The 26008-nt window shown below is 37.9% G+C and overlaps 1 protein-coding gene across 1 annotated transcript; it reads right to left on the reverse strand.

Annotated features, from left to right (window-relative positions):
• Positions 1–13611: 13611 nt before the first annotated feature.
• LOC122808235 (proline-rich protein HaeIII subfamily 1-like) lies at positions 13612–14259 on the reverse strand. Its single transcript, XM_044079198.1, has one exon. It carries the CDS (start codon positions 14257–14259, stop codon positions 13612–13614), a length of 648 nt encoding a protein of 215 aa, XP_043935133.1.
• Between the last annotated feature and the right edge of the window lie 11749 nt (positions 14260–26008).

Genomic DNA, 26008 nt, shown 5'->3' on the forward strand with positions numbered 1-26008 from the left:
TGACTGGATAGTATTCAGAAGGAATATTTTAATCTGATGTTCAAGAACTGTGGAGGGCGGTAGCAACTGCAATGAGGTAAGGGCCATTATGCAATTTCAGTGGAATTGCTTGGTTAAACATACATTGTTGGAATGAAGCTTCAAGACAAATTCAAGTTACATATTTAAGTAGTACACTTTTAGTACATCTGGGGGTTGCTGTCCATGTGTCAGTGTGTGTATGTGCTTTTTTATGTGTGTGAGGGGGTTAGGTGTAAGTAGGGGTTGGTGAAGGGATAAAATTGACAAGTGACTTGTCAGTACCACGGAATATCAGAGTTTGCCTTATACATCGCTTTGGGTGTCAGTAAAGGATGACTTAGCAGTAAACAGCAAACAGAGTATATTTCACTTAAATAAAAAAAACTTATATCTAACTCTGTCGTGTTTAGCTTCCATTTTATAAACATTGCCAAATGGTCTGTTTTAGTGATATGGTGAGTACCTCCTCTCTTCTCCAACTTTGAGCAGGTTAACACCTTCTGATACCTAGGAGTCTGGCATGATCCTTCTATTAACTTCCACCATCATCTTGAAAACAGTCAGAAACAGACAAACTCCCAACTCTTCTAGACCACCAAAATCTCCTCTTTCCTCTCCAGCCCAACAAGAAATGCTATTAGCAAAGGGCTTCTTCTAGCCCAACTTAAGTACTGCCTACCTCTTTTAGCATTTGCCTCCAAAAGAAACTCTACTTCCATCCAAACAATCTCCAACTCCATCTGCCACTTCATTACCCCTTCCCCAAAGTATGAACACCATAGTCTTACATTAGCCAAAGCCAAGTGGCTGTCAATTCAGCAAGAAGGAAATCTGCTACTTGGCTGCCAACCTTTCTAGTTACTGAAAGAAAACTCCTGTCCTTCTCTTTCCTCTAGATTACTTAGACAGCCTTTGTCATATAACCTTAGACCTCATAGCCACCCAGAGTCTCCCTTGAAAGCACCTGAATTCATAATAAGAGTACTCTAGCTACTCCCCTTCCACCCTTGGACCCAAGCTCTGGAAGGATCTTCCCTCAAATCTTAAAGACTGTTTTAAGTACTCCTTCCTTCATGCACAACTTAAAGACCATTTCACACCACAAGCTGCTAGCAAATAGATTGCTTCAAGTCACATTAACCTAATCTCTCTAATCTCCTACACAAACTACCTACAATTTTCACTATAGCATATCTTACTCTAACTCTTAACATGTTGCTACTCTAACTGATGTAAATATTGTACATTGTGGCTTCTGCTGACTGCCTACTTGATTCATTTTTTTTCTACTGTATATTAACTATTCCTTAGTTTTGACTATGTTCTTTTATTGTATAAATATTTTTTATTTTTTCATCTTGATATGTGTTCACATTCTGGGCTAAAGCTAAAATTGGTCCAATGGAATTAGTGCGCTACCCCAGATGACAAAACTTACAGCCCTTATATAAATATATCTTTATATATATATATATATATATATATATATATATATATATATATATATATATATATATATATATATATATATATAGCTAGATAGATAGATGGGTCTAGTTTAGAAGCTCGAAGTTTCAAAACTTCAAACTTCATATGGTTGAGACAATAAGATCGAAGTTTTGAAACTTTGAATGGTTTAAATGGAGATTGCCGTACAGTGCAGAACAGGAAATTTACCATTCTCTTCACAGTATTGTGATCTCAGAATTGGTATATCGAATTAGCGGGGGGGGTGTGGGTGCAGGGGGGCTTGCTGCCCTGCATAAAAGTAAAAAAAAAAAAATTTTTATTTATTTTTTTTATTTATTGAAGTTTTGAACTTTCAAAACTTCAATGTTATGGTGTCAACCATATAAAGTTCAAAGTTTTGAAAGTTCGAGCTTCCAAAGTAGATCCATATCTATCTATATCTACATCTATATTTCTATATAAATATATAAAAGTTTGCGATCAAATTTCTAACAGACAAAAAAAAAATGTTCATGTTGTCGACCCACAACACCGAACATGGAATATTGACTGGATCAGTATGTCAAACAGCATGCCGATTAATCGAATTCGGAATTATTCAACATACTGTTTTCCCTACACCTTCCAAAATAGCAAAGGAAGTTCAAGTTGTCAGCAGTATGAACATACTGCACAACACTGAACTACATGTTTTTGCAGGAGGGCAAGCCCCCCTGCACCCCCTACACCCCCTGCAAATTATATGTTCCAACTCTGAGATCACACTACAGTGGGGAAAAGGGTACATTTTCTGATCAGCACTGTACCACAATCACTAATTATACGAATGACCACATATGTGCGAATGCACAGTGCATTCGCTGAACCAGGACTCACACACATGAAGGTTCAGCAACACAGGATTCAGTCAACTGTAATTCGACATCCCGTAGTCACCGAACCTTCACTCGTGATTTTAATGGTAAACCTATATATATATATATATATATATATATATATATATGTATACACACACACACATATATATTATTTATATGCATATTCACAAGCTGACACAGACACACACACACACACACACACACACACACACACACACACACACACACACACATACATACAGACACACACACACACACACACACACACACACAGAGATATGCACACACACACACACGCATACAGACGCACACACATGCATACAGACACACACACACACACACACACACACACACACACACACACACACACACACACACACACACACACACACACACACACACACACACACACACACACACACACACACACACACACACACATAACCCCTTTACTGTCCTACCATTCTAGGCTTATTATGTGTGACTGTTCCATTCAGCAGATGATATTGCAACATCTTGCTTCCACCTAATGGGCACTTAGCCGTAGTGGTTAGTTCTACCAATCATTGTGAGGTTCACTTTCTGCATAATCAAGTTTTGTTCACATATATACAATTTAGACATTTGTACTTTGTCTGATATATATTAACTTGGTATGGCTTACCTATCAAAATATTTTTGATGTGATTGTATTTATCTCCATATACCACATTTGCTTACTTCAGGTGTTGGTAACCCCTATGAATCAGCCAATCAGCGTGTCCAACATGTAAACAATTATCATCATATTCCCCTAGTTACCAGTTTGCATTTCTTATAAACTTGTCAATGATACATATAGTCACATAACTGTTACTTTAAAAAATGTATAATCTTCCCCGCTGTACATTTAAGCTATATTCCCTTATAGGGTCATGGGTTCATAGGTAAGTACTAGGCTACCTGCCATTGTGGGCCATTTTAAGCCTTGTTCATTTTCCTTTTTGTGTTTTAAATAACCTGTCCCATTAGGTTATAGATTTCCCTTACCCATCCCATGGTAGATAATTATATATTAGCCCTAATGAGAATAACTGGGATCATGCAATAGATAATTTGAGGGGACCCTTGGACGGGATAAAGTATTTAGGAGCTGCCCCTGTCCGTTAGTAGTACAGGGGCTGGTCCTGGAGTAAATTTTCTTTTACCACATTTTCAGGAGAACTGTGTCTCCTGTCCATATTCTATCCTGACTACCATTCTCATGTTAAACTCTGCTTCTGACCAATGTCCATTTCTTCATCATCTTCTAGAACATAGCCTATAGTTAAGTTCTGGACCTCTTACTGTATCACCATAGTTAATATGACCACAGCAGCATAACATTTTGCAGTGCCTGTTGTCACATGCACTCTCCTCTTTGGAATCAATGAAATAACTCACTGTATCATTTGTAAATGTTAAATGACCTTGGTTATTTAATGTGCTTTGAATTCCACGACAACCCCTTTCATAGTCTGTATCTATAAACAAGTCAAATTACTAAATCAGTACTCAAATTATATGTTTGAAAAACAATGTTTGTGTTTACAGGGTCTCATCAAATTACCAAAACATAAATAAATACTGATAACTTGATACAAAAAGGAAATTAAATGATCAAAAGACATGATTTTCTGAGAATGTTGGTCCAAGATGTATTAACTTTTATTGATGTCAAATTGTTCTCTTAGGACAGAGAGAGAGAGTTCCTCTCTTTGATATTAATGCAATGAAAACAAGAAAGCAAAATAGATCTAACAGATGCAAAAAGGAGCCAGTCAAGTGATCCTGCAAAGCACAAACCTGTAATCACAAACTGATTTATAACCATACCTCTTTCAAAGTAGTATAACAGGTATTTATATTTCCTCTGGAAAAAAATATGAATGTTTTGGAACACTGGCTTGAGAATGCATAATGCACATAGTACATTAATACTGCATTCAGAACAAAAAGTCAGACCCCCCCCACTAGGATACCAAGTAGTTTTCCATGAACTCACAGCCCACTTATGGTGCATGTCTTATCTGACCATAGAAGAGGGTTGCTCATTGGTAAGGAACAATTAACAGACTGAAAATACGTATATATGGCTCATATTCTTCTATACTGCATCACAACTTTGGTTCTTTTTGGTATGGCTCTATATCCCCATCTGACCACCTATGCACTTGTGTACGTAGACCAGACCCCTTCATATCTAAACAGAGTAGTTCAAAATGGAGTTGCCATCAGTGTCCAATGGGCTGTCACAGTGTTTTACCTGCCTGGAATTCTCAATGTATACCCTGCATGCAAAGAAGGGTAATAGAGGTCACAGTACCGGCATGCTATTGTCTGTTCATATCTCAACGCTTTGTTCATTATTTTTCCACCTGCTTGTCAAACTTCCAATTGACCACTACTTACAAATGACACCACAGTTCTGGAAATGTCTTACATTCCTTAATATGACAGCTGGCTTAATGTAATTTCCTACCCCTTCACATTCTCCATGCCTTCCCAGATAATATTTTGCTCCTAAATCATCTTGTTGTCCCTTGGTAATCAGTAGAATAGCCAATAACAAAATTCCTATGATACATAAGAATCAAAACCAGAAAGTGCTCTACAATGCAGAGGACTTTGTCACACATTAGTGCATCCAGAGTAAAAACTATGCTCACCATTTACACCACAGATAGTCACGTCTAGAGTTACACAGAACAAATGAGAAATGAGTAACAATTATTTTGCGGTCATCTTACTAATAAGTATTTCTGGCAAAACACTTAGACCTAAAGATTGACATTTACCTCCATTAACTTCCAAGACAAGGACTTATGAATGGGAAACAGAAAATGTACCCCAGGACTGCCCCTGTACTACTAATGGATAGATGTAGTGCTTACATGCTTTATCACATGCATGGTTCCCCTTAAATTATCTATGGTATGAGCCTAGTTATTCTCATCAGAGTAATATATAATTATGAACCATAGGACGGATAAAGCCAATCTCTAACCAAATGAGATAGGTTAATTCAAGCACCAAATGGGAAAATGACTAGGCTTAAAATAGCCTGCAAGGGCATCTATCATAGTATTTATCTATGGACTTATGAACCTATAGTATATCTATATGAATGAGAAAATACCAGTGCATTTACAGCTGTATGCAAAAAAAAAAAAAACTGCAGTCACTTCAAGTCCATCAAAGTTACAAACTCACACACTCCTTACTTATTCACTCTGTATGGTCATGTTGCCATATATCTGGATTGAAATAATAAAGTAAAGGGAATGCAGACAACACAGTAAAAGATTAATGTTGCTCACATCAGCTCAGATGACACTACAGGTTACTGACATATTAAAATAGTTAAAGTTATGATAACTAAGACATTGAACTCTCCCGTAGTTTGTAGAAAATCAGAGGCTTTCCATCATTTCTAACTGTGCAATGTAAGAATCTCAGCAAGTCAGTAATTCACACAACAGTGTGAGGTTGTTGAAGTGAGTATTAACAGTTAATAACATTTATATAAAAATATTTAAAAATAATCTCAGTGGCACAGTACCATTGTACTGCTTGTAGTGATTACTGCAGAATTGTAATGCATGCTTCTATTCTATTGTTTAGTCTTTCACACTAGTAAGGCGGCCATGGTAGTGCAGCAGTTAGTGTTGCCACCTCAAAGCAAGAGGTTATTTGGTTCGATTCTCAGCTGGGATGCCTTCTGTGCGGAGTCTGCATGTCCTCCCTGTGGTCGCGTGGGTTTCCTCTGGGTGCTCCAGTTTCCTCCCACATCCCAAAGACAAGCAGTAGGTGGACTGGACACTCTAAATTGGCCCTAGGTGTGAGTGTGTGCATTTGTATGCCTTCAGAAGTCTGTCACACTAGTATTTAAACATAATCAACAATTATAACAGTCCAAATGATTTTACTTATTGTACGGATTGGAGAAGGTTAAACATTTAATATCTGGCTGATATTTTGATGGAAAGATGTCCAATAGACTGAAGAATGACAATCAACAATTATAACGTATTGCAGAAGGTTGAGGCAATGTGTATGTAGTAAATAATTTATATAATTTGTAGATACTACTGTTAAACAACAACTACCATATTTCTCCATAATTAAGACCTAACCAGAGAATAAGGCCTAGCATGGTTTTCCAGGGTGATCATGATATAAGCCCTACCCCAAAAATAAGCCCCAGTTAAGATTGTCAACAACATAAGACAGATGTGTTGAATTATAAAATAATAATATTGACACCTGTTGACTGAGGTTATCGTACTCTGCTTACAATTTTCAGACCATTTGGACATACAACTTCTTTTCTTTGCAGAAAGTTATAAGATTCTTTCCTCGGGAGTCCTCCATGATTCTTACTGTAACCCTAATCCTCACTCACACTTGACAGTTGAGATCCTTGGCCCATAAACACTGACAAGTGTACTTTGATTGGTCAAAGTACAGACAACTCACGTAAAACGTGTTCACTTGATAAAGAACAGGAGTGGTTGTGTCTTCTTACCCGTAGCCATTTTGTGTTGCCACTCCTGTCTCGTAAGTTTTCAATTAACCCCTCCCCAGACAAGATGAGTATAAAAAGAAGAGCTATTCCATCGAGTACACGAAAGGAATTGTGGAGGACTCCAAGAGAATGAATCTGATGGCTTTCTGCAAAGAGAAGAAGTTGGATCTCCGAATGGTCCAAAAATGGCGAGCAGAGTATGATAACCTCAGTCAACAGGCCAACGAGGGAAATGCTAAGAAGTGCAAGTGTGGATCAGTTCAGCAACGATTATTTCCTGAGCTGGAAGACATCATCTGTGAATGGATTGCTAACAGGAGAGCAAAGGCTTTGGTTGTGCACAAGGCTGATATTCAAGCATTTGCCCTTGCAATGGCACCACAGTTAGAAATATCCCCAGAAGAATTCAAAGCATCACAACATTGGCTAGATGGCTTCCTTCAGTGATATGAACTGTCTCTAATAAGATTGACAACACTGTTCAAGCTTGAAGATACTGAAGTTATTAAACGTGCACTTGCATTCAAGTTCTTTGTTGATGGCATCGAATTTTCTAAATATCAACTCTCCAACATGATTGTTATGGATGAAACTGCAGTGTTTATGGGGCAAGGATCTCAAACAACAATTGATCACAGGGGTGCCTCGTCGATCTACATTCTCTCCACTGGTTAAAAAAGTGCACATGTTACCTGTATTTTGGCAATTCATCTAGATAGAAAGAAAACTCTACCTCTAATCATTAGTAAGGGCAAGAAAGATAAGACTGAACGTGTTTCAGGCATTTACATTCTTAAAACCGAAAAAGCTTGGTGCACACAAGCAGTTATAAGGAAGTGGGTCGATGTAATGCTGTCACTTGTTTTGTGAGGTGGTGAAAGAGGTCTGCTAGTCTGAGATTCAGCCAGCACTCACCTCACTAAAGACATAAAGAACTTCCTTGCACAGAGAAGAATAGATCAAATAATATAATTCCCGCAGGAATAACTGCCTATTTCCAGACTCTTGATATTGCAGTAAGCAAGCCATTCAAGAACCATTTGTGCATGGAACACAATGACTACACTGAAAACAAAATGGAGAGAAATCAGCATGGAAACTTTGTGAAGCCTAGCCTGCAAGAGGTTGTGACTTGTGTGAAGAATTCATGGGATAAAGTCACTGACAGCTGTCACTAGTTCCCAGACTTCATTTTTATGACTTTCCATCATTCTTCTCTTATGGTTTGGGTAAGGAATAAAGAAAGCATCACCACTCACAAAGTGGTAGTTATTCACCTGTTTTATTCCCCTCCTCCAATACACATGTATTGAGATTTTTCTGCACTTTCTGTTTAGCATGAAATATGGGTCTAAATTAAACCATCGAATGCTTAGAAAAGCGAAAAATGATTTATTGACCCCCATGTAAGTGAAAGCTTACAGACTTGAATGCTTAGAACAGTGATTTTTTTCGCCAAGGGAAAAAAATTGCAGTTCCAAAAAAAAAAAAAAAACCACACACTCCTACTTAAATATACCAACTCCAAGATCGCACTACAGTGAAGAAAATGTCAAAGTAACGGATGTGGCCAAGTGATTTCTTTCCCAGGGAAAGAATTTACTTATATGCCACTTCATCATTTTGCCTTTTTGTCTTTTCAAGTTCGACCAAGATGCATTCAAAAGAATGCATCTTCGGTCATCTAACAGGAACCCTGAAATATTGCACTGTGAAAGCCAAGGTGCAGATATTCTGAAGTTGAAATGTTTGTTGCACTGTTTATGTAGAATTCTCACATAGCTGTTAACGCATTACCTAGAACTGTTGCCCAATAATGGAAACATACCAAATAAATGTCAGTTTGTGTACATAAATAAATGCTGATTTGTGTACATAAATAAATGTCAATTTTTCTACATGAATAAATGTTAATTTCTGTATATGAATAACTGTCGATTTGTGTACATGAATAAATGTCAATTTTTGTACATGAATAAATGAATAAATGTAATAAAAACAAATAAAGAACCAGGTCCGAAGCACAAGGAAGAGGGCTTATTCGGAAAACGTAACACAAATCATACGACTTCACTTACTTAGCACTTTCACCATTACACATGGCATCATCAGAGTAAATGCAAATCAAAAACTCCATACATTAAATATGCAGCCAATCACATCAACATACAACAGAAAACAATAAAATATAGATTAATTTAAATAAATAAATGGATGAATGTGAACATTGAATTTGTCCACGCACAATAACATGAAAGCCATGTTATCCAAGCTAATACTGTGAAGGATGTTCTTATCTAACGTGTACGTATATTCAAACATCAACATAAACATTCAAATGTGAAATATAAAAGTTAAAAAAGTTAAATGGTAACTATAACCCATTGTTTACATTATATTCTGTTGGCCCTGTCTTTCAAAACAGGTTTTAGAGAAATATATTCTTTCAAATCCGGTGGGGTTGTAGCATCCAAGATTATTTGCCATTTGTATTCTAATAATTCTACCTTCAACCTTTCATCCCCACCCCTCTCGAGGTGTGTCACCCTATCAATGACAAAGAAAATAAATTTCTTGAAATCAACACAGTGTGTACTGTGCATATATAATGCATTATGTGTGTCCTTATTTTTTTATGGCACTCAGGTGTTCTGCAATCCTATCTTTTAACCTGCGGACAGCTTTGCCCATGTAGAATGCGTTGCTAAGTAAGTGAAGTCATATGATTTTTGTTACGTTTTCCGAATAAACCCTATTCCTTATGCTTCAGACATGGTTCTTTATTTCTTTTTATTAAATGAATAAATGTAGATTGTTGTACAGGGGGATAAATAAGGCGGGTCTATATTATAACAACGAAGTCTTACAACTTCGAATGTTATAATATTGAACCCAGTAGAGCGAATGCTTGAAATAGCAAACTGCAGAACACCAAATACTTTCCTAGGGAAGTATTTGGTGGGCCATTTCTGCAGCTTCGCTATTTCCTCGACTGAGGAGCGAAGGTTACGGACCGGGTTAAGGTAAGTGTGCAAGTGAAGGTGAGTGTGCGATTGGGTGTGGGTTAGGTGAGTTAGGGTTATGGCGTGGATCAGGTAAGTGTGTGATTGTGTGGATGTGAGGGTTCAGGTGGGGTAGGTGAGTTAGGGTTAGGGAGCAGGTAAGGTGAGCGTGCGATAGTGACGGACCTTAGTGTTAGGATTGGGTTAAGGTAAGTGGATAGCTAGTGATGCATGTATGGTTTAGTGTAGGGTTTTGTAAAGTGTGTGTGTGGATTATTTATTTTGGTGTGCTTGTGTTGCGTGTATGTTTGTCGGAACAGCAAATTTTTTTCCCTGGGAAAAAAATTTGCTATTCTGACTGTTCAGTTTTCTGCTGTTTCACTCAACTGGGTTTGATATTATAACATTCGAAGTTGTAAGACTTCGATGTTATAAGATAGACCCAAATAAGGCACCCCTGATAATAAGCCCTAATGCGCATTTTGGCAGGAGAAAACGTATAAGACCCAGTCTTATTTTTGGGGAAATACTGTATCATCATGTTGTGAAAACATACAAATAAACAATTGCACTTTTTGGCAGTGACCTCGTAATTATTATTAAGATAATTATTTATGAAAGAAATCACCTCTTACCCATCATTTTGGACTGAGTTACAAGGCTACCTTTTAAACTATTTTATATATATATATATATATATATATATATATATATATATATATGTGTGTGTGTGTGTGTGTGTGTGTGTATAAAAATGGTGCACTTATTTGCTTTATACAGCCCTTTAAGTGTGTTACTAAACCGGATTGCATTTCCTGTTTGAATGTATTCAACTATAGCTATCTTTACTTTATTGCAAGCTCTTGTCTTCTTTTGTTAGGATACTTTCTGTACTTCTGCACTTTGACTGAAAGTCATCCATTGAAATCAGAGAGGCACCTAAGTAAACAAATTCAAATAAATAAGTATATAGTGAGACATGTTATATTTTATGGACTCTGTGTTCCACTGTGACAAAAATGCAATCAAATGCTTTCATTGCAAAAGACATATCCAAATTCTGTTTTTGTAAAATATAAATTTAGTAATAGGCTGATTTTTCACAGTGACCAGGGTTCAGTAAACCATAAGAACAGCATCACTCTCCCATTCCACTTATTTTGTTACTTACTAGATTAGTTGCTCATCCATGTTACAAAGAGGCCTGCAGGTATGAAACTAAATATGATTACTTAAACCATTATCTGCTCCTTTTTATCTATTCATGTTTACAGAACTCTTGACCTCCTACTATTCTTGCTCCATTTGTCTTCAATACTGCAAAAGAAAATCCCCCACTTTCTCGTCTTCTCCTTTTTTTTTACATCGCGGTGCTCTATACTCCTAAACATTGTTGTTTCTCATTAGATGCATGAAAGATTCTGTGGTGTCCTGGCTCTTCCCACATTCTTCTAGATATGGTATGTTCAGGTACAGAAATCTTTTGCTCTGGAGATTTTTAGAGAAACTGCAGCATTTTATTTGTCATACTATGTACTGCATTCATTCTTTCAATGTTCTTATAAGGTAGGCTCTCCAAAAACACATATAGTACAGAATATAAAATAGTGATCTATGAGGTAAACTGGGCAAAATATTGAAGAATAGACATACATTAATAATTTAAAAGAAATTACTTAAAGAGCAGTTAAAACAGTTTTCTAATGTTTTGCTGCAACGGAATAAAATAAAAACCGTTTCAATTCGCATTACTGTGGGGAAACAGGTATATTGCCTTATCACCTCTGTAGCATGCTTCGGTACTGCAGTGTTTTTTTTTTTTTTTTTAATATTACCGGTTCAGTGAACCAGTATTCACAAAAGTCCACTTTTGTTTAAGTGCACTTTCGTGTAAATGGAATCGTACTTTTTCTTTTCAAAAGCATGAGCTTTTGATAAGAAAAGTATACCCATACACACACATATATATATATATATATATATATATATATATATATATATATATATATAAGTCTACTTCTTCTTTCTGCTTTTCCTGGTTAGGGGTTACCACAGCAGATCACATGTCCACTCATGATTGGCAGTGGAGTTTTATGGTGTTGAGTTGCCAGCCCAGCACCCAACCTTCCACAGAAGGCACACACACACACTCACACCTAGGGCCAATTTAGAGTGTCCAATGCACCTACAGCATATCTTTGGGAGGAAACCGGAGCACCCGGAGAAAACCCACACAACCACAGGGAGGACATGCAGACTCTGCACAGAAGGCACCCCAGCCGAGGATCAAACCAGGGAAACTCTTGCTGTGAGGTGACAATGCGAACCACTGCACCACCATGGCCACCCTAAATTTCATATGATCGAAATTCATTTGACTGAGACCAAATGACCTAAACTTCATTTGACCTAAAACTCATTTCGCTGACAATGAGCAGTGGAAGTCTGTAGAGCACTGTAAGGCAAGGAAAAGGTATATGCTTGTTCCCCACTGTAGTGCGACCCTGGAGTTAGACTATATATTTTGGGGGTGTGGGGGGCTCAGCCCCCCACATTGGGCAGTGTGGGGGGCACAGCCCCCCACAAAGTTCAGTTTTACTGAACAATATAAAATCAAACCACAGAATATATAATCAAACTGCACCCCCCCCACAACCCCCTAACTATATTCTAACTCCAGAGTCGCACTACAGTGGGGAACAGGCATATACATTTTACTTGCCTTACATTGCTCTACAGACTGCCAGTGCTCATCGTCACTGAAATGAGTTTTAGGTCAAATGAAGTTTAGGTCATTTGGTCTCAGCCAAATGAATTTTGATCATATGAAGTAGACTCATATATATATATATATATATATATATATATATATATATATATATATATATATATATATATATATATATATATATATATATATATATATATATATATATCAGTGGTGAGTATGTCAGTTTCTTTTTCAAAAATCGATGTAGTACATGAGCACATGAGCACTGTAATTATGCTTTAATATCAAGAAAAAGACAAATCAGTTAAGTGCTTCTATATCTCAAGACCTCCTCTAAATAATTGTTAAGCACCCCTGTTTCAGTTGTTAAGATCAGGTGTTGCACTAGACAATTAAACCTGCCAGTATTGACCAGCAGATGACAGCAACAGAGGTAAAAACAAAATTCTGCCTGATTTCTTTGCCAGTACTATGTCCCTGACCTCCCATAACATAAGAAAACTTGTTATACTGTTTTTCTGACAGAGCTTGCTAAGAACTTTATGGCTTTGAAAGTGGTCAAAACACTTGACAATCAAGTTACATATGAATATGTTATAGTTTATGGTTATATACTTCATGTATGTTGCAGATTGAATTGATAATGTATTCTTCTTCTACTATATTAAGTATTACAACAATAGGGAATATTTAGACATTTAAGGAAAATGTGAACTAAATATGTCACTTTTTTGGCAAATAGTTTAACAAAGTTCTTCATGTAGAATTCCATTTCAGTGAAACACAGAACAGCATTATACTGCCTTAGTTAATAGGCCTATGGGATTTCTCCTGTGCCAGTATTCATAACTGCCAATTCAGTTAACACAGTGCTAGTTTTCTGGAGTATTATAGCACAAAAATTCAAATCCAGGGAAAGTTTTGGCACACAGAAGTAGTATCATACATCATCTTTCACCTCACCTACTCAACGCATAAAAAGCTAAACATAAATACAGCATCATATAAAAGTGTAAACATACCAGTGGTTCCAGGCTCGTATGGATCCTTTTGTCCACGTGTGGTAAAAAGTCTGTTGCTGTCATAGCTGGGAGGAGGAGGAGGCAAAGTACTGTCATCAGAATTAAATGGAGAAAATGGTCTGTCTCTGCCAGCAGGACCAGAAGGAGGAGGAGGGAGAGGTCTGCCACCAGGACCAGAGGGTGGAGGAGGTGGAGGTCTGCCAAAAGGACCAAAGGGAGGAGGAGGTGGAGGTCTGTCACCAGGACCAAAGGGAGGAGGAGGGGGAAGTCTGCCACCAGGACCAAAGGGAGGAGGAGGTGGAGGTCTGTCACCAGGACCAGAGGGAGGAGGAGGGGGAGGTCTGCCACCAGGACCAAAGGGTGGAGGAGGTGGAGGTCTGCCACCAGGACCAGAGGGAGGAGGAGGGGGAGGTCTGCCACCAGGACTAAAAGGAGGAGGAGGGTCAGGTCTGACACCAAGACCAGGAGAAGGGAGAGGTCTGACACCAGGACCAGGAGGAGGAGGACGTTCATCACCATCTCTGAATGGTTTGCACTGAGCCACCATGGCCACAGCAAGGACCAATGCAGTCAAAAGCAGTACCTTCATAATTCCCTTCTCAGCTTGCACAGATAAGCCAGAGAAATTCAGAAATTATTTGTTGTTGTCTCTGTTCTGATCTGAGCTGTATTTATTGCAGCTAAAGTACTTGTCTGGAAACTTAAACCCTCCCCTTAATTTCAGATTTGAGAACTTACAGTAACAGGAAAGCTCTAATTAAATCATTTAGTGTTATCAGGTTCCACACTACAACTTATTTTCTTCCCACAATTAATTGATGGGTTTAGCTGTATAATGAAAACTGCATAACAGATCTAGGTAATTTAGCACCCTGTAAGGAATGTAATGGAAAAAGAAATTGTTACTGCTTTTTTTCTTCTTTCTGTTGCTGAATATAATGGCTGCTTATGGAAAAATCTAACGGCTATTAAACACACTGGTAAACCTTCATTACCTGTTAAATATCTGTGGTGTTGAGTTGAAAACAATAAAATGTATAATCCAGACTGCACAGTTCTCAGAAAATTACTGTTTTCTTTGGATATAGTTCCTTTTATTTAGCTATCTTTATTTGTTTTGCTTGAAACAGTTTGGTGTGGGAACTATTTTGGGAATCAGCAGAATTATTTAATAAAGTTTTTTTTTTTTTTTAACCATTAAATCAGTCAAAATATAAAGAATTGTTGTGGAATGTTAGACAAACAAAACCCTCCATGACGTCTTCCTCCATTATTGTTGTCACCAGTACCTGAAGTTAAATCTTTTTTATGCAAAGCAATTTAAAGAATAAGTTTAATATGTATTTCTTTTCTCCAAATAAAAGCAGTAAGAAAGACAAAGATAATTATGGGAGTACAGACCTTCTGACTCCAGTCTGCTCATGTGTCATTGGGAAACATCAAGTACTTGCCATAGTCATCTAACAGCCTGCATTCACATGTTCCTTATCTATAGTACATTAAACCTGTCCTCTCATGTTTGATTTAGACCAGGATTAATCAATGTATTGCATTTCATATACGCTGTTCACAGGTGACCTTTGTTGTGTAATTATTACACAAATTCCTTTCAAAATAGAGAAATAAATAAAGAAAGAGATGTGTGTGTGTGTGTGTGTGTGTGTGTGTGTGTGTGTGTGTGTGTGTGTGTGTGTGTGTGTGTGTGTGTGTGTGTGTGTGTGTGTGTGTGTGCTTAGCATAGGTAACTCACTGGACTGCTGGCTAGCTCACAGATAGGATCTAAGAAGTCAGGATCAGTGAAACACCTCCACCAGGAGACCAGGCATCATTGGAGTACCCCAGGGGTCTGTGTAGCACCTGCTCTTGTTTTGTATCTACTTCTCTGAAGTCAAGGTTAATGTCAAAGGCCTCTGGCTCAGTAAGTTCTCAGATGACAGTAAACTGGGAACTATCATAGATTCCCCCCATGACACTGGCTTCCTCCAGGAGGGTCTAATACAAACAAATTACTAGTGCCAAAGCCACAGCTTAACATTCATTGCAAAGAAGTACATTACAATGCCCTTTGGAAAACTGTCCATCCAAGCTAATCACTCCATTGATAAAACACCCTTAAAAGTTGACCCGGTAGTTAGGGATCTGGGAGCATATGTAGACAGCAAGCTGGCCTTCGGCCAGCACTTAGCCAAGATAGTAGAAAATCATTCTATGTCACCCAACTCATAAACAAGGGTATGCCATTCAGGTCCAGGGAAGTTATATTACCACTGTATTCAAATGCCCCCTTTGGCATGTATCTTACAGGCACTTTCAACAGTTAGAACATGCTCAAAGGTTCTTCACCAGGTGAATCCAGGGTATGAATACCCTGCCTACACAGATCACTCTGAGGCCCCATTTCTGTCCACAGTACTAACAGCCAACCTATGCCTGGCATATAAGACATCCTTAGATACAGCTCTGATAAATCTCCTCCACAACCACAAAACAAACAGCACTAGAAACACTAGATCCAAGGACGTGAACTTTGCCTGTGACATAAATAAAACATGCTGAAGAAACTAATGTGTTTCACAAAGAATCAGAGCACTATGGAATAACTACTCCATCTACATGAAGCAGAGTCCAACCCTGACCCTATTCAAACAAAACCTTGATCATTGGATGGTAAATTACAAATTCACCCCTGGTCTGGCCCCAATGTCTTTGATGGACACAGGTCAACAGTAAGTAAATTCATTCCCATCTGACATACCCCTCCAACATAACCCTTAGCTGTCTCCTTATTAACATACACCCACAATAAGGGCATCCAGGATACTGGGGGAAAAATGAGCTTGCTTGCTCAGATGCACTTAAAAAGACCCTGGTGGTCATTAGCCTAGTAAAAACCCATGAATCTAAAATTCAAGTGCTCAAACTGCCAAAAATTCAAGCATTTGAAATACCAGATAATGTGTTTGAAAATAACTTTTTGAACATTGCTGGCATTTTGCTGTATGAGGTTGCAAGGATGATGTGCAGAGCTGTAGTAATGACAGAGGGATGAAATTGATCAGTCACAGCATGAAGTTATGGGAAAGAGTAGTGGAAGCTAGGTTAAGATGGGAGGTGATGATTAGTGATCAGCAGTATGGTTTCTTGCCAGGAAAGTGCACTACAGATGCGATGTTCGCTCTGAGAGTGTTGATGGAAAAGTACAGAGAAAGTCAAAAGGAGTTGCATTGTGTCTTTGTGGACTTAGAGAAAGCATATGACAGGGTGCCTAGAGAGGAGTTGTGGTATTGTATGAGGAAGTCAGGAGTGTCAAAGAAGTATGTAAGAGTGGTACAGGATATGTACAAGGGTAGTGTGACAGCGGTGAGGTCTGCAGTGGGAGTGACAGATGTGTTTAAGGTGGAGGTGGGATTACATCAAGGATCAGATCTGAGCCCTTTCTTATTTTCAATGGTAATGGACAGGTTGACAGACGAGATCAGACAGGAGTCCTCGTGGACTGTGATGTTTGCAGATGACATTGTGATCTGTAGTGAGAGTAAGGAACAGGTGGAGGAGACCCTGGAGAGGTGGAGATATGCTCTAGAGAGAAGAGGAATGAAGGTCAGCAGGACTAAGACAGAATATATGTGTGTGAATGAGAGGGAGGATAGAGGAATGGTGAGAATGCAGGGAGTAGAGGTGGCGATGGTGGATGAGTTTAAATACTTGGTATCAACAGTTCAGAGTAATGGTGAGTGTGGAAGAGAGGTGAAGAAGAGAGTACAGGCAGGATGGAATGGGTGGAGAAGAGTGTCAGAAGTGATTTGGGACAGACGAGTATCCGTAAGAGTGAAAGGGAAGGTCTACAAGAGGGTAGTGAGACCAGCTATGTTATATGGGTTGGAGACAGTGACATTGACAAAAAGGCAGGCGTCAGAGCTGGACGTGGCAGAGTTAAAGATGTTAAGATTTGCACTGGGTGTGACGAGGGTGGACAAGATTAGCAATAAGTATATTAGAGGGTCAGCCCAGGTTGGAAGGTTTGGAGACAAAGCCAGAGAGGCAAGATTACATTGGTTTGGACGTGCTGAGGAGGGATGCAGAGTATACTGGGAAAAAGATGTTAAGTATGAAGCTGCCAGGTAACAGGAAAAGAGGAAGGCCTAAGATAAGGTTTATGGATGTGGTGAGAGAGGACATGCAGGTGGTTGGTGTGACAGAGCAAGATGCAGAGGACAGGAAGAAATGGAAACAAATGATCCGCTGTGGCAATCCCTAACGGGAGCAGCCAAAAGAAGAAGAAGAAGATTCCAAAACAGTGGGGACCAGGAATTTACCCTTTCTCCACTGTAGTGTGGTCTTGGAGTTGGTATATATAAGTAACAGGGTGTGTGACGGCAGCCCCCACCATATGAGGGGTGCAGGGGAGGCCTGCTACCCTGTAAAATATGTTTTCTTTTTTTTCAAATCTTTGTTGTTTACATTTTTTAGTTGTCAAAGTGTTTGAACTTTTTGTAGTTTGAACACGACATACATATGTGTGTGTGTGTGTGTGTGTGTGTGTGTGTGTGTGTGTGTGTGTGTATATATATATATATATATATATATATATATATATATATATATATATATATATATATATATATATATATATATGCATATATACATATATATATATATATATATATATATATAGACATGTGTAAATGTATATCTATATATATATCTATTTATACATATGTATTCACACACACACACACACACACACACACACATATATATATATATATATATATATATATATATATATATATATATATATATATATACATACATATACATACATATATATATATATATATATATATATATATATATATATATATATATATATATGTAGAGGTTTATAGCAACTCCTGAAGCTATTATTCATAGGACAATAGCAAAATAGATCCCATTTATCAATTCCTAATCCACTGAAACTTCAAAACAGATTTGTAGGTTTACACATGGACTATGTGTCATTTCAGGTGGTGTGTACTTTATGTGCTCGAAGTTCGAGAATATCGAATACGATATTCTCGACATGAGTACACTGATAGCGCAAAACATCGAAAATGTAAACGGAAATCTCTCTAGGTGGAGATTTCCGTTTACTTCAATGTAGTGCGATCTTGGAGTTGGTATATTTAAGTAGTGGGGGTGTGGGGGGTGCAGGGGTGTTTGCCCCCCTGCCTACACTAGTTTCAATTTTTTGGGGACTTCGATTGTTTAATAGTTCGATGCATATGGTTCGATCCATATGCATTCGAGCTATTAAACTTTCAAGATCCTAAAGTAGACCCATTTCAGGTGCCTTAATCTGGATTTCCTTCATTCTTTGTATTTGGAGAGCTGGGATGAAGGCTAACTTTTCATTACTGAGTGGAACTATGTACTTGCACATAAAACATGATTCAGCAAGTCAGTTGTGTCATGTGATAGGACAATATGAAATAATTAACCTTAAAGAAATGCCAAACAAATATTCTAGTGACACAGAAAAAAAATGTTTATACATTTAAAAAAAGAACTTATTCTGTACTAGTTAAGTGCTTTTGTCCATAAAGCAATAAAACTTAACTGATTTACCTCACTCGTTAGGCATATTTTTATCAAACAGAGGAGAAGCGTTGGATAGCAATAAATAAAGAGCTGATGGATTTTATCTGGGAGGGGAAGATGGCAAGAGTCAAGTGTGCTAAGCTTATTCTTTCAGTAGACTATGGAAGCTTGGGATTACCCAAGTTGAAGGGTATTTCAGAGCAACACAGTTAAGGCTGCTATAAATTGCCAAACCAGAAAACTGGAATTCAAAGTGGAAAAAAATGATGAAACAGGGGAGGAAGCTGAAGTAATAAGAGAGACTGGGATTTTGGATGCAGACGTTTAAGGAGAACAACAATAATCATACCGAATATTACACTCATACATTAGCAGAAGATCTTCTAAGAACTAAGCCAACAAGGGAATGGAGAAAGGAGATTCTGATGTTAGGGATGACTCCAATTAGGGATACAGACAATAAGCAAGAGAGGATGGAAACGTATTGGAGAAAACTGGCAAAGGAACCAAGGAACTGGGAGCAAGTAACTGGAGAGGAAAGGGTAACAGAATGGGAAGATGCCAAGAACTTATTTGGACTGCAGGCTAAAGATTGAATTCCATATCAAGGAGTGATATCAGTGTATAGGCAAAAAGAAATAAGTAAGGGGGTCCTAAACAAAAGACCAGCACTGGTAGAATTTTGTAGTAGAATCTAGAACAAAAGTTGCCATTAAGAAAGGAATAATTAGGACTGCATATAAAATATTCTATGATAACTGTAAGAATTAATCAGATGCGGTTAGGAAGGACTGGGAAGAGAGATTGGATAAGCAATTCACAAAGAAATAAAGGGGGTCTATATGTATATCTCCCAAATATGCAACAAAATCTAGAAGATTTCTGATCTTTGCCTGGAAGTGCATACCTAGGTATTTTTATACCCCAAGTAGACTTCCTCAGATAGACAACAAATGTTGGTGGTATGATAGGGGAGAAAGAGGCAACTGGGAACATATTTTCTCAAAGTGTAATGAGTTGGTAGACTTTAAATGTTCCCTGCAGACTGTTCTGTTGGATATGCTGGGTGAGCAAGTTGGAGTGACTAGGAAAATTATTTTTTGAGCTATGATAAAAACTCAGAATTGTCTTGACATAGTAAGACTTGCTGAGTCTAATTATGATGGCCTCCAAAAAAGCAATTATTACAAAATGGAAATCAAAGTCTAAACCAACTTTACTAGAAGTAGTAAAGATAGTAGCAGAGTTCAAACAACTAGAACTGGGATCTTTAGAAAAGGGTAGGAGCAAATTACATAGGAAAACATGGGAATTGTGGGATCAGTATATGCAGAGGAGGAAGGAGGTTTCAAAGAAGGCAGGATTTGAATGAGCTATGGAATGGTTGACTAACAATGACTGGATGTGTTAAAAGTGATGTACAATGTTTGCAGCTACAGTTCTGTTGCATGGTTTGGAATGTATAATGTTAGCAACTGAGACTGTGTCATACATGATAATTTAATAAAGGTGATTCTTGTTTAAAAACAAACATAACTGGTTTACCTCAACATAAAATTCAACACAACAATCAAAGCCAGCTAGGAACTGGACCTAGGCTATATAGGAATGGTACCATTTGATGTTAAAAAAATGCAAAGACTGCTGTGAAAAGTCAAAACATGTGGTGCTGGGAAAAGTACATCATATAAAGTGAATAAAACAGAAGAAAGGACTATAAATTTAAATTTTTCAGACAGGGCAATAAAGAAATTGAGGAAGCTGGATACATAAGAGGGTGTACAGCAGCAGTGTCTCTAACTGAAATACAAGTAAATATTGTGGGTCAACAGCTTGGGGCAGACAATAGTTCAGCAGAAATCATCACAACAATAAGGAAAAAGCAAGTGGGTGTAAACCAGAACATAATTCTCTGGATCAAAAACATACACACATATCTTGCCATCTTACACAGAATATAAACACAGAAAAAGATTAAACAGCAGCAAGACTTTAAAAATGCAGCAGGCCTACTTGATCTGAGTTTTGAAGAAGTGCACATAGAATATCAGTAACAAATATCCTTTTGTGATCTTGTGGTTACATATACTCTGTTTATGACGTTTGCCTCCCTAGCAACAAATGCAACTGCATACCAACACATGAAAAATGATCATAAATCAACATAAAGTAATACATATTTGGCAGCATAATTTGAGCTTTATTAATTTTAATGGTGTGTACAGAAGTAGCATGGACTTCTTGAAAACATGTTGAAAAATAGCAGCCACATGAAATGGACACAAGTAAATTAATATAATTTGAAGGGCCTCTCACCTTATTTTCAAATGCATTGTTAAGGTTTACTGTCAAAATCGTGGAATTCAAAACCGCAAACATTCATATCCTCGAAGCAATTCATCACCTCATGAATATTAATGAGGTCAGTTGATCGACACATACCATCAACAGTCCGTTTTCAATCTTAATGTCGACAGTTGCCGTTTACAGACATGCTGCATTTCTCTGCCCTGCTGATGATCATCTGAACTGCCGTTCACTTGACTGTCGACATACAGACTGTCACTCATAACATGTTCGAACAGGAGCAGGACGTTCAACTGATTTTCAAGATTTTGATTGTAAACCCATTATTAACATTCTGTATAATTTATATCTCTCTTTCTATTGAGTTGTCAATCTATTTGGTCCCCTAGGACCTCGTGTTTACTGGCCTTGGCCCCAGTGCCCCATGTCCACATTGGGTCTATTAGCTATCTTCCTACCCCCCTGGAGTTACTGTGGTATTTCTGGGGCTGGTTGTGAATTCAAAGGGTATACTGGGAGCTCATCTCATGTATGCTTCTATTCATTTTTTTTTTTTTTGCTTTATGTCCTACCCACTCCATTTACTCACCACTACCCACACTCATTGGCTGCATCTAAGGGCAATTCCCCTCTCTGAATCATGTCGCTCCCTTGGGATAGTATCAATTGGCAACCTCCCACACAGGATAGACATGCCCATCCATTCTCTGCCACTGCATCATTCATCCAAGCTGCTAATCGAACCCAGGTCAGATGGAACATAGTTAGGGATTTATCCCTCTACTCCACCACAGCGGATCCCATAATTTTTATATATTGATACAATAAGAGCAGTCAGCAGCATAGTCATCACCCATACTAGGAAGCAGAATGCTAGGAATTAAACATGAATAATGTGGCAATGCACAACAATGCCTGTATACCAGAATGCAATATATTATGAGGTGAAGCATTACCAAAGAAGGCAATAGCATAAAAACACAGTAATGGTTGGATATCTAGAGTATGTACAGCTCAGCAAGATATGTCAGCTCACAGCACAGGAACAGTTATGTTACAGGGTTAGAATATAGTGACATATGACATTCTAGGATGTTAAGCAACACACAAGAAAAGGCAGCTGTCAAATACATGGTGATTTCATACTTTGCAAGTCCAATTCATCTTCAAAAATGCACAGCTATATCATCCAGGGTGCACATTTCAATGGAAAGACAGCTCTCATTCATGGACAAACACAAAATGCAGTAAACAGATATTGAACTATGTACTATATCACAAGAAGACAACAGTCTCAAAGGTGTGAAGGCAGATTAACATATGCTAGGATGCATGTGTTAACATAAAAGGAGTAGTAATGAGTTATTCACAGCCTGTTATGCCACTTCAGTCTGCAGTAACCAAGAAGGTCTGCAGCTGTGATGAAATCAGTGAAATGCCAAAGACGTATGCAGACTCTGATTGAAGTGGCAGTTATAGAGGGGTCACTATTAAGAGTTGGAGCTCATGGCCATGAGCCAATGCCATAGACTCAGCAGATAATTCTACTGCAACAAACCATAAATAGAAGCACATAGAGGTGAAGAAATTATAAATCATTTGAAAGGTGCAGCTCAGAATTCGCCTGACACTAATGAGTAAGCAAACATAAAATAGAGGAAACTACTTGAGAATATTTTTTTTGCTTGTCTATGTTTTCTTTCTGGTTTTACCATAGTGTACTTCAAGACCTCAGCAAATATTTAGCAATATGTTTTTCTTTAATTTACTTTTTTATTGAGTTTTATCAAACTCTAGGTACATGTGAATGTTATATGAAGTACTAAGTTAATTGATCTGTGGACTGCAGCATTTTGATTAGAGGTAGTTAATCCTTTCAGTCTGACTTGTAAAAAAAGACAGCAGTAGAGAATCGAATGCTGCCATACCTCTCAACCTCTTAGAGCAAGAAATATGGACAAAGCCATAAATGAAAGTGGGACAATTTTTAAACAGGGCTCTTACAAACTTAGAAAGTTGATAGATTAACAGGTTTTGCATTAGCATGAATTTTCAGAAGGATATGAAGTCTGAAACTTGAATGTCTGTTATTATGTTTGAACTTCAGTCTTTAACGATTTACCACTAATTTGCCAGGAAACCACAATTTTATGAAAAACAGACCAAAAATATGAGGCCAACATCCGGGCATTCTGAGAAAATCTGTACAGTTGAGAAGTATGTTGAGTGAAGCTGAGTCTTGATATTGATTTCTGAAAAGCAAAAAAATAAATAAAAAAAAAAACAAAAAAAAAACAGTTTAAGGGCATAACACGAAGCACTTATTTAGAAGGCCTATTTATATATATTTTTTTCTGGATTTAGTCAACAAAACCATCTCTTAACTTCTTTCTGAAGACACATCTATTTTAAAGAATCAGGCCTTGATAGGAAAGCATGAAGTTCTTTTTGTAGCAAGAAGTGAATCCATATGGAGGAGACCAAGGGACTGTCTTCTCCCAGTAGTTATCGGAATATTACATTAAACACATGCATTTCTAAATAAACTAGAAACTTTCATGGCAGATATTTTTAACTTACATAATACACACTGCAACATTTCTGAAGAAAATAATGGGCAAGAAAAAATAAAGCACAAGGCAAATAAATGAGTTAGTCCGTTAGCAAAGCAGTAGAAACTAATATGGAAGTGACTCAGTACACTGAATATGGAGCAGTGCCATATTAAGAGGGTGCTATGCTATCTTGCCTGCAAAAGCCTGTCTGGGCAGAGTAAGCCACTTTTCAGAGGACCATTGCTTCCACCTGAATACCAGAGAAGCTGAAGTCACAGTCTCAAAAGTTGTTAAGAGAAATCGGGCATTTTTATTACTGTGGATTGCTGGAGACTGAGGGTGCTTATAAAGAATTCAGAAGTCCTCCACTCTGATTACGCTTCTCCACAATTCCTGTCTAATCCTGAGCCAGGTGAGTTCCTCTGTACAGAGAACAACAATGGGCATGAAGGACAATGCCAAGAATTTATTTTCTTACCTAAAAACAGCAGGTGGAGGATGTAGCACTCAAAAGAAGAAGGAGAAGAGGAAAGACATGAGAAGATGACAGTGAGACATAACCACAAAACCAAGGAGGTTTTGTGGTTACACAAAGTAATTCCTGACAGTTGTGGAAGTAGCTGTGTAGGGATGCATGCTTAACTTCATCATCTATCCAGAACGTGCTGGTTGTGAGCCAGAATCAGTGGAAGAAGAATGTTCTAAGTTGGGAAATATGCCTTCAACAAACAGCACACACAATAACATTCCTTGAGGTACTACTTATCTGTGACATGAGTAAGGTTAGGATGCTCTACATCCATGAAATTCAGTATTTGGTTGTAAAACAGGCATATAGACCAGGGCATGGGCATGAGTGAGAACGGGGAGTTGATACAGGTCTCTTCCTCTGTGAAGGTTTGCATCTGTATGGGAATGCATCCAGATATCAATAAAATGAGCTTATGCCATTCACACTAGCCAGGAAGGAGGGGAACAGTAAAGTACCAATGAAATCTTAAACACATCTCAGACAATTAGAGTAGTTGGTCACTTACACACCAGTAAGCTGAACAATATCAGGTGATTGGTGTTAAATGGGAAGAAAATCATATTGAATATCAACATGACTAAGACAAAAATGGCAAGATCACTGAAGCATAAAAGGTAATATGAGTACCAAGTTCAGTAGTCTACATGAAATTTGACCTGATCCTGTTGGTATGATACAAGTTGTGGAATACGAGTTCCAGGTTCAGTAGTCTACATGAAATTTGACTTGATCCTGTTGGTATGATAAAAGTTGTGGAATATGAGTTCCAGGTTCAGTAGTCTACATGAAATTTGACCTGATCCTGTTGGTATGATACAAGACAAGGGAATGGATACTTTGTTAGCTGCATTATATAGAAAGGCATAATTGGCAATAAGATAGACAGCACAGAGCAAAGATATGGAAGGTATAGCAAACAAAAAGAGATAGACTGTACCCCATATAAATATAGGAAAGGATTGATGCAACCAACCAAAAAGGTGACCAATGATGACAGGAAGCCATATGGGTCACAGTCTTCATCATGATCAACAACCCCCCCTCCTTCAACATTTTTTCTTCATGGGGTTGGAGTGTTGTGTCAACTGTTGCCATCTACTTCAATTCAGTGGCCCTCTCCTACCTTCTTTGTCAGTCATGTCTGTCTGTCACATTTCTTCTCTCACACAATTAATCCATTTTTTTGCTGGATGCTCTCAGTTTCTATTGGCTTCTTTCTGCCTGCCCCAAATCTTCTTCACCAGATTGTCTTCTGCTTTTCTGTACATGTGCCAAAACCACTGTAATCTCTTCTGTTCTGTTCCACCTTTTCTGTAATTGGATCTACTTTGGCTTCTGCTCTGATGCTCTCATTTCTTCAT

This window comes from Protopterus annectens, chromosome 8.part0 (genome assembly GCF_019279795.1).
Source record: "Protopterus annectens isolate FY-2018-M chromosome 8.part0, PAN1.0, whole genome shotgun sequence".
Taxonomy (NCBI): Eukaryota; Metazoa; Chordata; order Ceratodontiformes; family Protopteridae; genus Protopterus; species Protopterus annectens.

Bases quoted from the DNA above. Each gene is read 5' to 3' on its own strand.
- LOC122808235 (XM_044079198.1), bottom strand. From the start codon at position 14,259: ATGAAGGTACTGCTTTTGACTGCATTGGTCCTTGCTGTGGCCATGGTG.